The sequence below is a fragment of the Triturus cristatus genome, chromosome 6 (genome assembly GCF_964204655.1).
Source record: "Triturus cristatus chromosome 6, aTriCri1.1, whole genome shotgun sequence".
Lineage (NCBI taxonomy): Eukaryota > Metazoa > Chordata > Amphibia > Caudata > Salamandridae > Triturus > Triturus cristatus.
In genome coordinates this window covers 91759813-91776529 of record NC_140589.1, presented here as the reverse complement: position 1 = coordinate 91776529, position 16717 = coordinate 91759813, and the positions used below count along the sequence as shown (strand labels likewise).

The 16717-nt window shown below is 44.3% G+C and overlaps 1 protein-coding gene across 1 annotated transcript in view; it reads left to right on the top strand.

Annotated features, from left to right (window-relative positions):
* LOC146813810 (exportin-5-like) overlaps positions 1-16717 on the top strand; it is a 1013804-nt gene that overhangs the window by 436835 nt on the left and 560252 nt on the right. The window contains exons 16-17 of the mRNA XM_085610267.1: positions 12491-12580; positions 13633-13832. Of these exons, the coding sequence (XP_085466393.1) occupies positions 12491-12580; positions 13633-13832 (290 nt within the window). The remainder of the gene's footprint in view (positions 1-12490; positions 12581-13632; positions 13833-16717) is intronic.

Genomic DNA, 16717 nt, shown 5'->3' with positions numbered 1-16717 from the left:
CTGTCAGAGCATTTTCATATGCTCACCCTCCAGCAGGTTCTGCCGTTACTCAGTCAGGGAGACTTCCTCGCAACACTAGATTTAAAGGATGCGTATTTCCATATACCCATACACCCATCACACAAAAAATATCTCAGGTTCACTCTTCAGGATCAGCATTATCAGTTCAAAGTACTCCCTTTCGGAGTTACAACAGCGCCCAGAGTCTTTACCAAGTGCCTGGCGACAGTGGCCGCACACTTAAGGAGACCGCACATTCACGTCTTCCCTTACCTGGACGACTGGCTTGTTCAGGCAAAGTCAGCCCAGCAGTGTGCCAGCCACATATCCCACACCATTCACCTTCTTCACAGTCTGGGATTCTCACTGAATTATCCAAAGTCACATCTCCAACCCGCCCACGTACGGCAGTACCTGGGCTCCACTATAGACACTCTGGCTGCCAAAGCTCAGCCAAATTTAGCGAGAATCAACAGCATGCAACTGCTGATAAAAAAAGTTCAGACCTCAACACTCCCTTCCAGCGCGAGTGTTCATGCTGTTGATAGGCATGATGGCCTCCTGCATCTTCATAGTCCCGCACACGAGACTACATATGCGCCCGCTTCAGGAGTGCTTGGCACGTCAATGGAACCAGACTCAAGGACAGTTGAAAGACCTAGTGTTGGTGAGCGGTCGGGCGTACAACTCTCTGCATTGGTGGAATCCACACAACCTTTGCAAGGGCCGACCGTTCCCAGAGCCTGTTCCACAAATAATACTGACGGCGGACGCGTCTCTCCAGGGATGGGGAGCTCATGTACTCAATTACACAGTGCAGGGTCTATGGACAACACAGCAAAAGAAGATGCACATCAACCTTCTGGAACTGATGGCAATCTTCCTGGCATTGAAGGCATTCACAGTACACTTGTGCAACAAAGTCGTGTTGATCCTAACGGACAACATGAATGCCATGTACTACATACAGAAGCAGGGAGGAACACACTCTCCACAGTTGTCTGATCTGGCTCAGAGCATGTGGAAGTGGGCCATTCAGAGGAACATATTCCTCATGGCGGAACACCTCCCGGGCAAAGACAACCAGATGGCGGATCTGCTCAGCAGACACAGCCACCAAATGCACGAATGGGAGCTACATCCATCAGTACTCCAACCGTACTTCCAGCAGTGGGGTCATCCAGAGATAGACCTATTCGCCACAAGGGAAAACGCAAAATGCCAAAGCTTTGCCGCCAGGTTTCCGCATCCACAGTCACAGGGCAATGCGATATGGATGAACTGGTCAGGCAGATTTGCGTACGCTTTCCCCCCAGCGCCATTAATACCGCTAGTGGCACGCAAACTACGGCAACACTCGATGACACTCATCCTGGTTGCTCCAATGTGGGCACGCCAGCCATGGTACACCACGTTACTAGAACTGTCCGTGGTGCCCCCTCAAAGACTGCGGCTAACACCCAAACTTTTAACGCAGAACCATGGCGAAATTCAGCACCCAGATCTGCAACAGCTGAACCTGGCGATCTGGCTCCTGAAGTCTTAGAGTTCGGCTACCTGAACCTGCCTCCAGAATGTATGAATATCATCAAGGAGGCCAGGAGACCCACGACCAGAGCTTGCTATGCGGCTAAATGGAAAAGGTTTGTCATTTACTGTAAAAACAATGACATTAATCCGCTGGATGCATCCATTCAGAACATCATCTGTTACCTGTTACACTTATACCGATGCAATCTGGCATACAACTCCATCCGTATACATCTAACCGCAATAGCAGCCTATCTTCAAAACAGGCAGCACCTCTCTCTATTCAAGGTACCTGCCATCAAATCCTTCTTAGAGGGACTCAAAAGAGTAATTCCTCCAACTCACCCACCGGCACCGGTGTGGAACCTGAATGTGGTCCTCACCAGACTGATGGGTCCACCTTTTCAACCTCTACATTCATGTGAGATTCAATTCCTCACCTGGAAAGTAGCCTTCTTAGTGGCAATCACTTCGTTAAGAAGAGTTAGTGAACTCCAGGCACTAACCATTCAAGAGCCATTCATACAGGTTCACGCAAACAGAGTTGTACTACGTACTAACCCCACTTTCATGCCTAAAGTGATATCGCAGTTCCACATGAATCAAACTATTGGACTGCCTGTTTTCTTTCCAAATCCAGAAAATGTCGCGGAGAGAATGCTCCATACACTAGATGTAAAGAGGGCCCTCATGTACTATATGGACAGAATACAGGACTTTAGGAAAACAAAACAACTGTTCGTTGCCTTTTCTCCACAACACAAGGGCAACGCCATTTCCAAAGCAGGGATAGCCAGATGGATCGTTAAATGTATTCAAATCTGCTATGAAAAAGCTAAACGCACATTAACGATTCCTCCCAGAGCCCACTCAACACGCAAGTTAGGGGCGTCCATGGCTTTCCTAGGGAATATTCCTTTAGAGGAAATATGTAGAGCAGCCACATGGTCCACTATACATACATTTACAAAACACTACTGTGTAGATGTACATTCAAAACATCAGGCAGCTGTAGGACAGGCTGTTCTCAAGACCCTTTTTCAGACTGCTGCAGCTGGCACGGGCAGCCGCCGCTAATGGAGGGACTGCTATATAATCTATGCACAGATATGAATTCAGCAGCCCACATGCCTCGAACTGAATATGCTACTTACCAGTATGCATCTGTTCTTGGCATGTAGGGCTGCTGACATTCATATCGCCCACCCTCCTCCCCGGCGCCTGTAGCAGCTGCAGCACTCAGAATTACTGTATAGCATGGTCATCACTTACGTATCTACTCCATCACTGCCACAATGGCGAAAAACAATCTGAGGATGGAGAGGATGCCCATGCGCACTGTAGTCCAGGGGAGGAGCCACCTATCTCGTGATACTTCGAAGTCTCTTCCAGGACAACAATGTGCAATCATCCGGACCCAACACTAGGCGGCGATCTATGCACAGATATGAATGTCAGCAGCCCTACATGCCAAGAACAGATGCATACTGGTAAGTAGCATATTCAATCTTTTTTATATATAAACCATTGGCCTAGAGTTCAGTTATTGAGTGTGTGAGACCATTTGCTGGCTGAGTGTGTGCAACAAATGCTTTACACTGTCCTCTGATACTGCCTTACTGCTCAACCAAGCTAACACTTTAGAGAGTAAGGTTATATCTAACTTTAGCCTCTGCCAAACCTCTGGGGACTGTGGACTCTGTACACCCTGTACCTATTTGGGAACAGTATATACAGAGCCACTTTCTCACAATCTCTTAAATATAATAAGGTATCATCGGCGTAAGCTGAAATTATTAAATTGTAACCGGGAAAACGAATACCCCAATGGCTATGGTACTGCCTATGTACTCAAGGATCTAGAAGTGAACCAGTAATCTATTCTGGTATGCAAGTCATGTGGGTTGAGTAATGTGTAAATATCCCTCCCTCCCCCCCCCCCCTCCCACTATGCCTCATACGCCAAACATCAACTAGGTCTAACTTGATAATGATATCCTCTATAGCCCTTGCCATCAGGGATTTACGGCGGCTCGGACCCCGGAGCGAATCTAGCGCCAGATTTAAGGCACAGTTGAAGTCTCCCTATACCTGAGGCACTGAACCCAGACTGCGCATACGTCCCAGTGAAGCTCAATAGAACTGCGGGTTGTCAAAATTTGGGCCATAGACATTGACTATAACGAAGTCCAGCCCCTTTCCCTTGCATCTGGAAATGGCATACCTGCTCTCTTTATCTGTCTCAATCGCCTCCAATGAGATGTTAGAGTGCAGATTGACCCACTTGAGTACACCCCGTGCATGAATGGAAAACACTGCAGTATGAAATTTACCCCGCAGATTTTTTGCATGTTGTCATCGGGCTGTCCACAGACAAGTGGGACTCTTGTAGAAGAGCCATATCTACATTACGTCAAGTGAGGTAAGCAATAACCTTTCTGGTTTTCCTGAAATCATTCAGGCCTTGAATATTCCATTTTAACATGTGCAACCTATCCATCATAGGTTAAGCTAGGGGACACTTTCCCTGTGTTAGATTCCCTCCGCTTTCCCCAGGGTATCTTCCAATTTCGGGGTAGTTGCAAATGTCGTGTACACTACAATAACATTTACATCATGCAAATCAAAAACAATAATAAATAAAAAAAATAAAAAACAAGCAAAACCCCACTACCAATTCCCCCCCCCCCTTAGCACAGTCAAATATCCCCCCTCTGCCACGCTATCCCACAAAAATAAGACCACTAAGAGCTTTGAGTGAGTAACACGCAAGGGCAGATGTTACCTCCGCTCCAGTAGGAGCACTTCTAAAACAGTTTTACTGCATTGCCATCCAAATGAATCTATTGCTTCCATAACAACATATAAACTACTGTGTGGTAGCAGGACTTACAGCCTAATAATTCATTTAAACCAGTAATACATCTCACCCTGCCACTGGAGCAACATAACTGAAACTATACTTGAGATACGTAGAAGCATGGTAATCCTGAAGGGATGACCAGACCTGCAGGATACAGTCCATACGAAACCTAATGCAAATGTTAGGGTGAGTCTAAAGTCAGATCAGGGCAGTTTAGTCCAACAAATAGCAAGTGAGTCCATCACGTATATGCTTCATCAGTCTTGTTCATCCATTCCGCCACCAGCAGCCTCATCCATTCTGTTTGATTCTCTATTCTTCGCTCGGCCTTGGAGTATTCCTTTAAAGCCTTTTGCAACGACTTTGGGTTCATGAAGATTCTGGGCTTGCCATTCATAGTTACCTTTAGCCGGGCAGGGTATAATATGGCATAATCCATGTTCTGTTTACGCAAGTGTCTTTTCAAGGGTGCGAACTGCCACCAGGCCCCCCTGCACCCATATGGTAAAATCCGGGAACAATGATATTTTGGAGCCCTCATATTGCAAGTCTTTCTGTTCTCTGGCCTGCTTCACCTGGGCACCAGGGGGTGGTCTGGGACCAGCAGAGCGGTGAGCATGTTCCCCCACAAAGATATCCGAAAAAAATTCCCGGCCAAGGAGAGTGACCAAAAGATTTTCAATGAAGGTCTAAATGTTCCCAATAGTAGTGGATTCTGGCAGGCCCGTGATGCGTAGATAACTTCTCCTTGATCGCCCTTCCAAATCTTCAACTTTATCCTGGAGCGCCACAATCTTTTTCGCCATTTGCTTTTGATTAGTGTCCACCTCGGTCTGTGCCTCTTCTACCTCTGACACCCTCCGTTCTGTCATGTCGAACCTTTCAGAATGTTTGTCAATATGCTCTATCATTCTATCAATGCGATACGCGAGCGTATCGAGTTTTCCCATCTATAGTCGCCTAACTTCTGCATTGCAGCTAGGTTTGTTTTGATGTCCCAGTCAGTTTCTTCTTGCGCATCTGATTGCTCATCGGAAGTTCGAGCGTCTCCATGGTCTCTAGCCCTGGATTTCCGTTGTTCCAATTGTAATTTGGATTGTGTCTTGTCAACTTTACCCATGTTTGAGTCCGGTGGGAGGCCAGGAGCCGCCAGATCTCTCTATCCTGTCTCGCCAAACGCACATAGAAGTAAGCTGCGTCACAAGCTTAAATAAGCGGCGTGATTTAGTGGGCGCCGGTATTTCCAAGAGATAGTATCACCATTGGCACAAGGGCTGGGGGGCCCCCCCAATATATGAGGCAGTGAACAAGATGGCTATACCAGGTAATTGAAAAGACAAGATGGCGCTGCGGCTAGGGGTAATGGGGCCTAGCTGTAGCTGCCTGTATCGGTATGTAAGGAGCAGGTGAGACACCAGGTCGTTTTAGTTTGGGTTTTATTGTACCAAGTCTCTTCTTTTGAGACGCCAGAGTCAATATTCAAGGTATCGGGCCTTTAGATCCCGTCCTGTTTGGTTTCACAGGCTCGGATTCAGTCATCTTCTCTCCTACTTCTTGTCTTCTCTCAGTCCTGGCGGGAGGCTCGGGAAATAAGAGAAAATACGGCAGATGTGAGGGCTGGTATTCAGGTTACCAATTGGGGAGGGGAAGTGCGGGACCACTTATATATATATATGTGTGTGTGTGTTCGAGACATGTGAGCTGTAGATCACATACTTTGCATACTCCTGCCATCTAGTGTTCGGTCTGGATTTTTGCTAGTTGTTTTTTTTTGTGAAGAAGTCTTTCCCGTCACGAGGTAGGTGACTCCTCCTTTCGGTGATAGTGCGCATGGGCATCGACTCAATTGTTAGATTATTTTCTGCCATCTGGTTCGGACGTTTATTGCTGTGCTCCAGTTCGAAACCCTTCTTCATGTTCCCTTTAGTGCGCAATCCACTCTACCCGAGTCTGTATTGTTTCGAACGTGTATCCTACTTCTCCACGTATCGTATCGGTCGAGGAAAATCTCTATTTCGATCTGAAAACTCCGGGAGGACCGTTGGCCCTAACTGAGTCAGTCCACGTCGCAGTTGATGGAATGAGCTCCATTCAAAATCTGTCCTCGGTGCCAAGCGAAGTATCCACACACTAACTCACACGAAGTTTGCAACTTGTGCTTATCTCCGGAGCAAAACGAACAAGACTGCGACACGTGCAGATCGTTTCGGTCTGAGAAACGCTCCGCGATCGTCAGGCTCGACTTCGTGAAATGCAAAGCCAAAACATCGAATACATGCCGGACATCTTCAGTGAAGGTTCAAAGCAAGAAGATTTGATGCACAAGGGGCATAAGAAGAAGTTCTATCCATTCTGGAATCCGACTCAGAGATGGAAGATGACATACCACAAAGTCAACGTCCTGTGAGTACTGAACACCCCTTGCTACAAAATCCAACTCAGACCAAGCAAAAGGCTTCCACTTCCGCCTTCGGGCCACGGTCGGCACCGAGATGTTTCTGGCACCCGCCTTATGGCTCGCCTCCACAACAGATCGTTAAGCCTTCCGGCTCTGGATTGAATCTGCCAAAGTCAGGCACTGAGTCGAAACCTTCAGGCTTGAAACCGCAAGCTGATTCGGAGCTGAAACCCTTGACACTGAAATCAAAGACAGATTCGTAACTGAAATCTTCCATGCCGAAAAGTCATTCCACCCCGGCACGAAGTCCTTGGTGCAGAAACCGAAAAATGTTCCTCCGAAGCTGCAGGATCCGATTTTCGACGTTCCCCCACTTAAATCTGACCCAAAATAAAAGGAATTTTATATTAATCCCGATACAAGACATGTTCTTACTAAACTGCCTCAGAAGCACAAACCTGTGTCTGAGGACACACATTATGACATTCCTTTGAAGAGGAAGAATGTCGATACTAACTCCTGTCTTCCTACTCATCCACCAAGTTCCCCTAGACTTTGTCCTTGTATTCTCAGTCCCAGAATAGAGAGAAAATATAAGCCTGCTGCGTCTGATCCAGCTTTTATTATAGGACAGTTACCAATAGACTCTTTGGCCGTCTTTCACGACGGTAAACGGGCCAATTCACAAACTTCGGGGGATACCCCCTCCAAAGAGTCAAAATTGTTAGATGCCTCTGGTAAAAGAGTAGCCGCCCAAGCAGCAAATCATTGGCACATTGCCAACACCCAGGCCCTACTAGCCAGGTATGATAGAGCACACTGGGGCGAAATGGAGCAATTGCTCCTATATCTCCCAGATGAGCACAAGGCTAAAGCTCAAGATTTAGTGCAAAAAGGAAAGCTCATCTCCGATTCCTCTATTTGTTGTGCTTTAGATGCTGCTGACACCGCAGCTAGAGAGATCAACACTAGTGTGTTACTGAGACGGCACGCATGGTTGAGGATTTCTGGTTTTAAACCTGAAGTCCAACAATTCATTTTAAATATTCCATTTAACAAAGAGCGTCTCTTCAGGTTTAAAGTAGATAAGGAATTTGAGTAAATGAAGAAAGATACAGAAGTGGCTAAGTCAATGGGAGCACTACAGTCTCCTCCTACTCGTGGCGCCTTTCGTCGCTCCTTCTATTGTGTGGGGGGGGGGGGTCCAAGACCAGCCCTCAGACAATACGGCTGCCTCCTACAAAGGCACCAATCAATCCTCCTCCTCAAGAGGCTTTTTTAGAGGAGGATACAGATGTAACAACGGCTAAGGTAGGGGCAAAGGTTCCACACTACGTAATTCCCCCTCCACTAACGAGCAGTGACTTGCATACACTTCCCTCCGATCATTTAACACCTTTCGGGGACGTCTTTTACAACTCCTCCCCATTTGACAATCCATAACCACAGACAAATGAGTGTTAGAAATTATCCAACATGGTTATTGCCTGGAGCTTACCAGCAATCCTCCAAACATTCCACCCCGCGCTCTCAAAATGTCACCAGAACATTTACACCTGCTCAAACAAAGTCCAGTCTCTCTTGCTAAAAGGAGGCATTAGAGCCTGTACCGTTACAATATGAAGGGTCAGGCGTGTACTAAATCACTACATACTGTCAGAGCATTTCCATATGGTGACACTTCAACAGGTGCTCCCACTTCTACAACAGGGCAACTTTGTCTACTCTAGACTGAAAGGATGCATATTTTCAAATTCCAGTATACCCAGCTCATCGTAAACATCTCAGATTCATAATAGCGGGTCATCATTACCAATTCATAGTACTAACCTTTGGAATCACCACAGCTCCGAGGGTATTTACCAAATGCCTGGCAGTAGTCACAGCTCCTCTCCGAAGACATCACATCCATATCTTCCCATACCTGGACGACTGGCTCATCAAAGCCAGCACTAACATTTCAGCCCAACACACTCAAAGGAGTTGTCACCTTACCTCGTGACTGGAAAGACTTCTTCGAAGAAAAACAACTTGCAAACATCTGGACCCAACGCTAGATGGAAGGAGTATGAAAAGCATGTGCATCTACAGCTCTACATGCCAAGAACAGATGTAGATATATATATATATATATATATATATATATATATATATATATATATATATCGAAGTACTGTGTACACTATTTTTGCACACATCTGTATATATGTATATATTATTTAATATATATACATTACTATATATTTAATATATTATATATTTAATGTATCATTTAATAAATATATTATGTAAAATGTGGGTGCATATATATATATATATATATATATATATATATATATATATATATATATATATATATATATCCAAGTTACAACAGCTCCTTCTGGACAGCTAGCCCCTTGGCAACTGGCAATCAAATTTCCAAAATTACGTGCGCTCTCAGGCCAGTAAACGACAGATCCAAGAAGTGATAGTGACCAGGTTTATTTCATTACGCGTTTCGACTGCGTCCGCAGCCTTGCTGACATGAAACCGTGCAAAACAAAACTTCTTGCGACTATATACATCGGACATGACATTTTAGGTATAAGAGTCGAAACAGGACTGTGCGAATGATAGCAGCCGCCATCTTGTAAAGGTCAGTATTTGGAAACATAAAGGCAAATAATGAAGTAAAAAACATTCGAATGACCAACAGTGCAGATAAATTCTCAAACAACATTCTTGTCCGCATACTCAATGTAAAATACAGATATATATGGCAAGACAGGTTGAAAGAAGAGATACGTAATCTCCCTGAATGCGCTGCTGTGTCAGACAGAATTCTGAGTCACAAACGGCTGTGAAATGCCAGAGTATCTGGCATAATATTTAGTAAAGTAAATGTCTGTCTGAGACCGTTGTTGTTATATGGCATTATGATAATAAATGTTAAGAGCACCTGACATGAGCGAGTGCTGTGCATTGATAACGATATATCTGAATTAATGCAAGCATGACAAATGGCTAAAATTAGCCTATGTGTCTGGCGCAGTGGCTAGTGAAGTAAAGTCTCTCAATGCTAACACATGATATGTGAACGTTATAAGGTAGAAACATCTTCCTAACAAAACCAAGTGCTGTACATTAATAATGAGTCAGTCAATGCGAAAATGCGAAAATAACGCATGAGTAACGGTGCTCCCAGCCAATCCAATGTATGGCTCAACAGGACCTGAATGTGTAACCGCTGTGCTCGCTGAACATGAAGCATCGGCTTAACAAAGGTCATAACAGAAAATATATATACATAGGTGTAGGCATAGTGCTCATAAAGTTCCATTGTAACCTATATGTTGTGAAAACAGTTATCAGAAAATTATCTTGAAAAAATGTTAGATCATGGATAACCAAAAAGACACTTATCCTGTTACTCTCTGTGCCAATCTTAGAGGTGTCCAGTCGCAATAGAAGTGCCCAATTCTTTCTTAATGGTGATAGTGACATTGAAGAAAAGGTTAGGCGACCTGTGTAGTGGGTAGGTACCTTCCTTCTCTCCTGAAAGAAACATAATATACAAAATTTAAAATTAGAAGTTACATGATTGGAAGTCATCAATGCGACTAATGATAGAAAAAATATATAGAAACGAAAGATAAAAATATGAAAGAGTAAATCCAGGGTCACAGAGTAAAGGACTCCAACCGTAGGGGCTGGAATCTCAATTAGCAGACCTGCAATAATTCAGCTATGTATGTGAAAAAGTTGTATGATGATCTGTCAAATCGATACCTGAGCTGAAGTGCCTCCCTGTAAGAGATCCTTGACACTTGCTAGATGCTGCAAGCATCTTTACAATCTTCCGAGTTAATGAAGAATGCTATTGACTTTGTAGTCCATTCTGGTGCAGTAAAAATTTATTTGGACCTCATATACCCTATGCACACGCTATCTATACACATGCACTTTCAGTGCAGACAGCAAGCAATAAATAAAATTAAATACAAAATTCCATAAACACCGGAAAAACACTGTTTCGGTTGTTTTTAATGGCACGAAAATGTGTAACCACTGTTTTTTAAAGTATTGAAAAAACTGAAAAAACCCCACCAGAATTTACCAAAAATAGAAAACTGAAAACAGGATAACCTAATCATGATCTACCGTGGACAGTTGACCTTTTCAGAAGAAACCAACTTTAAAGAACAAAGAACTCTGCCTTGAGGAACTGCGAAACTGTCCACCAGACCTGCACCCACGGCCTGAGTCAAAGTGGCCCACCAGTCCCGCGAAAGTTCCCCAGCAATTCTGAGCAAGAATCCACCATGGGTTGACTCCTGCCGGATTCTCCTTCGACGCCTGCAGCGTCTGCACGACAACCCCCCACAACCGCGACCTGTCCTGTAAGCTGTTCCTGACGCTAAAGGACAGCCCTGCACCCAAAGTCCTTGGGGAACTTGACCAGTGGTGTCCCTAGCATCAGAACCTACCTGGTCATCTGTGGAGTTTTCTTTGTTCAGCCTCCTGGCCAGTGCCTGCAGTATCTTTTCAAAGCTGATCTCCCCCATTGATTTGCATTGGGGACCCGAGGCTGTGTTGGCACTCTGCACCCGACCACCCATGTACCGCTGAGGGAGAAAGTTTGGTGCTGCCGTGTGGCCCCCCTGTACTTACCTCCGCTCCTGGAGATCGACCCCTAACATCGCTTTACTCACCTGTGAGCAGCACATCTCCAGTCACCTTCAGTCCTCATTGGTTAACATTGGATGCCGACTCCATATTTGACCTATGCACCCGGCTGCCACTCTGCCGCTGGTGCTGCAGACTTGAGGCTAACTTGAACCTTGCCTGGTGTTGACCGCAGACCCCAAAGACTGGATTCGTAAGTCGTGTACTTACCTTTAAAACTGCATTCTTGTTTTCATCCCATAGGTTAACATAGCTGAAATTACACTAGGTGACTCTTTAAAGTGAACAGTATTTTACTTGAAAAACCTACTTACCTTTGAACATACATCTTGTTCTTAAAATAAATCTAGATAGAAGCTTATTTTTAAAAAAAATGTGTATTGGTCTCCTTCGTGAAGTCTGTCTGTCTGTCTCTCAAATCTCTTACACTTCTCTGTTGGGCCTAAGGATGCTCGACCACTCCACCACAAATAGAGCATTTGGGGTTTACATTGAGCCCTGTACACTTTTGGGGTATCTCTAGACTCTTTACACAATATAACCAGTTATTGGTATATCACATAATGAGCCAGCTTCCTAAATATAGGTATATGGGACTAATAATGAGATCGTTTTGGAGGGTATTAAATACTTGGATATATCAAAGATTCTATAATTATCCGTGGTGAAATATGGTTATTTTGAACTTGTTGAAGACACCAAGCCCTATTGGGCAGATTTAGCCATTCTTGCATTATAAAGCTACATTATTAGAAGGTCATATTTAGTAATGGATCTTTTTATTACGCTTTTTAGTCTGTGTAATTTGAATGTACATCTAGCAAAATACTGTTGAGGTAGTCTGTAACCTCAATACCACAAATATATGTTCAGAGAGCTGTTCAACATACTCTGTTTTGATGTATACTTAAATATACATCTTGGACCTTGCATTGCTTGTAATTAATATTTTATTCTGAAATGCTGATCTACTTAATGTGGTTTGCAAGCTGTTTGATTAATGCCTATTTATTATGTGATTTAATTCACAGGGCGCCAGACCGAAAGCAGTAAAAAATGCAAGAAGACATGCCTGCTCTTGCATTAAAGAATTGTGTCAGGCCAATTCGGAGCTTGTCTTGGTGAGTTAGCTTAAAAATTATTTTAGTGCAAAGTCTGTAGCACGCATTACAGTGGACCTAGCACAATACTGGCTATTAAAGGGAGGAATCTTTAACACTGAGAGCTTTATTACAAGTGCGTCGCAACCCGTGATTGTAACACAGATTGATTTCTAGCAGAATCTGCATCTAAGCTGCGTTCTGTTAGAGCATATCTGCTGTGTTTCTGTACCCTAGGAAATTCTGGTACCACGTGAAAGGGAAAATGGCTTAAGAAGAGGTGAAACATGTTGTCATTGGGTGTGAATGTCCAGTAGCAAATATTATGCCTCCTTCCGAGAAGGGAAACACAGAATGATACTCTTGATTGCTGACCCGGTAAATGCCATGCATCACAGTATTTGTGTTTTTCTGGTGTGCAGTTAGCATCCAGGATTGTGCAGTACTTTTAATGAGCCTCGACATGGTTAAGAAGAACTAATGACTAACATTTTTAAGCTTTTCTTGAAAACAAATATCTTGACTCTTTCTTCTGTTCTCAGACTTTTTTTGTTAATAAGGTCATTTATATGTGCGTTATCTGGTAGCTATTGGAATGCTTGAACCCTTTGACTGGACTCCTCCAGTAATGCATCTTCTCTGTCATATGATTATCTTTAATATTCAGAAACACAGGATTCCTCTGCCTTTATGCGGTACCTTGGAACATGCTTACTTGTTGCATTAGCCACATTTTAGAGATAATTGTCTAGGCCTAGTGCTACTGGAACCTGTGACTGCTGGAGATAAAACGCAATAATGAGCAATTGATACACACAATCCTCTTAGTGGTTCACAGTGCCAAAATAGAATTTGCTTGAATAAACGGCTGGTATTATTTCATCAGGCAAATATAATATTTCCTATAAGTAAAAGTGTTTATTTCAATGCTGGGAATTGAGCCACTCTGGTATGACCTCCCAATTAAGGCATGATCTAAGCTATTGCAGTTGGACTACCAGCCAGAAGGGTAAATTGTGGTTCTGCTAGGCCCTTTATGGTTCAAATTCTGACTTTTTGTCTCTTCTTTTCAGCCAAATCTTGAGATTCTCTTTAACCAAGTAAAGCAAATGCTGGGGAATGAGCTAATGCTAACGCCGATGGAAAAAAGCACCTTAATGGAAGCATTGATCTCCGTTAGCAACGAGTTGAAGGATCATGACGCACAGAGAGAGTTCTTGGAAGAGCTCATTGCACCAGTAGTCACAATCTGGCTGTCAGATGGAATGACCAAGTATGAGGTTTATCTTTTATGGCATATGTACCCTAATTTATTGAATTGATGTTTCTGGTTTCTATGTTCTATTAAGGTTTTATCCATGATCAGGGCATTAGGAGAGTATAGAGCAGCAAATGTAGATGAACGGCACACTCAGGCCCATTCCTATTTTATGTCCATTCCCATTTTCTTTCAAATTTGAATATACTAATGTAGTCTTTATATTGCTTATTTGAAGCATTGTCATTTAAATAGTAATACATCGGTGCTTTATGCGCCCCTTCCCTGATGGTGAAGTCTCCCTACACAGTATAACTAGAATTGTTAAGTCATTGTCACCTACTCTAATATTTGAGAGTCAGGGTGTCACTCCTGTCTTCAAGATCATATAAATGTTTATCAGACTGTCTGTTGTGAGATTCCAACAGTATTTTTGAATGTGTGTGGAATACTCACATCTGTGTATCTGCTGCTGACCTAAAACAAAAAAAGGAGGGAAGAGGAAGGAGCTCTGAGGCAGAGCCTAAGGCCTGACTCTGTAATTGAATGCTGGAGCCACCTGCTATTCCATTCCTTTAAATAATTGAGTTTATGCCAAAGAAGGTGAGGTAAAGTAAGGGGATCTGGACAGACACTGGAGTAGCTATGGGTAAGCGTGAAAAACTAGTCCGATATAAGATTAGAAAATACAGTCAAGTTCTGATAGAGACTTATAACTGCAAGTTCCTCATCTTTTGAATATTCCCAAGCATCAGACTGGATCTGGAATCTTTTTCAACAGTACCTCTGTGCACTGGTAGGAGACTGTGTGTAGAAAGCTGGCTCTTTATTTAGTATGCCAAAAAGAGGTATGCTGTTTAAAGAGTCCAGGTATCCTTTATAAGTGGACAGGGGCTTGCTCTAGCAATCCCAATGTGCTCTTTTAGGAGGTAGTGTGGTCGGCAACCTTAGGCTTATCAGAGAGGAGTATAAGACATCGGCAGTAAGCAGTCAATAAGTGATGTACACAACTCAATTAGGAGATCCACACCAATTTATTTTTAAAAAACACATATCTTTATAGAATATTTGACACCAAGATCATCGCAATCTGGTAAGTAAGTTTCAAGATGGAGTGCAATTTTCAGAGGCGGGAAAGTGATCATGTGGAGGAAAAACACATACTGCATAGAAGTACTTTACAGTGACTTACAGGACCGATCTTCAGGACTTAAGGTGAGTATGGAGTAAGGTCCAAGGCAGCACCACCAGTCACCTCGGGCAGCACTGGGGCGGCCGGATACAGAGGTGCAATACAGCGTTGGGTGCCCAGTTGAAGTCAATGGGGATCAGTCCAGAAAAAAAGAGGCTGCAGGTTAGGACTGATGGACTAGTCGGGCTGAACCAAAAATGGGGCTCAGATTTGGTAATGCTCTGGATGTTGGGGACATCTTTGGTCCGCTTCTCCACAGGCCGGTGCAGAGGTGTCCTTAGGCGTCTTGGTTTCTGTCACCGGAGAACCTTGCGGTAGAGGGGCGTCTGCACAAAGAGGCCGCATGTGTCATTAGGAAGTCCACAGTTGGCAAACCCAAGGTGGGCTTCGGCTCTGGAGGGTCTGGGGACCACGCTGGCACCGTTGGCCCACTTTAACTATGGATAGGGGGTACGGGTGCAGTGGTGCTTTCCGGGGTCAGAAACACATCTGTGGTGGCAGACTGGACAGGATCAGTTCAGCCAACGCACTAGAGGTCAGTAGATTTTCAGGGGGAATCTCTAATGTAACCTTTGGGTGTATGTATTAATAAATCCATCGCTGCCATCGTTTTAACCAGTACATACCTTAAGATGTCTTCCCTGTTCAATTGTACTGTCAATAATTGAACTGGCCTGCACAGAAGCATATCTGCTCATGCAGCTATGCCCTTGCATGTAATGCATCCTGTATTCGGTCTGTAAGGCCTTCTGTAGGGGTGATTTACAAATATTACATGCAATGTTAGGGGACATGGCACACCGGGTGAGTGCCATGTTGAGTTTTCCCTTTTTAGAACACCTTGTCATGCAGCCTGCAGTGGAAGTCTGCCTAAGTTTCGTGCTGGGTCCCTTTCAGTGGCACAATATATGCTGCAGCTCCTAGGGATCCTCTTTAGTGCCTATGTCCTAGGTAGCAGGGGTACCACTTATTGGGAGAGTCTTGCTAGCCTGTCAGGCGAGGAAGAGTAAGGAGACGGGCTGGATTGTTGCAGGGCCTACTCTGCCTCACATCCTCCTATCCAGGTCTCTTCATTTGGTGTTAGGACCCCTTTTAAAAAACACGTTGCTTCTTTAGTTTCCTCGCCCATTCTCTTCTGTTTTGGATGAGAGATGTCAACCTCTGCTAACCCTATCTTAGCCAGGGCAACCCTCAGCTCATCCAAAGAGGTTACCCACAACTTGAGTAATCCCACCATGACCAACCGAGTCAGGAGGCCTGGTTTGCTATTTGACATGGTGTCAGACCACCATGTGAGTGACAGTGCAGCCATAAAGGCTAACACCCAGCAGAGGCCACTGACCGCTTTTACTCTTCACTGACAAGTGCAGGGACTGACTTACAGACTTCTTTAGGTTCAGGGGTCCTGTCTGCTGCTTATTGTGGTACAGGTAGGGCTTTACCAGTGGCGACTGTGGAGTCCTCCCCTGCTGGAGCAGGATCTCCCTGGCTCACTGGAATTTTGGCTAGAAGTTACCCCCCTTTCCTACTCTCTTCTTCCTTTCTTCTGGGGCCTACTTGTACTAACAGTAGGTTCAACACCTCAAGAATCCTTGGGAGAGGTCGGTGTTAGACCTGGCAACATTGGCGGGGTCTCCCTTTCATTTTTTGCTGTTGCCTCATGTGTTTTTGCTGGTTATAGATGCTTTGGGCACTGTGCCACTGCTGT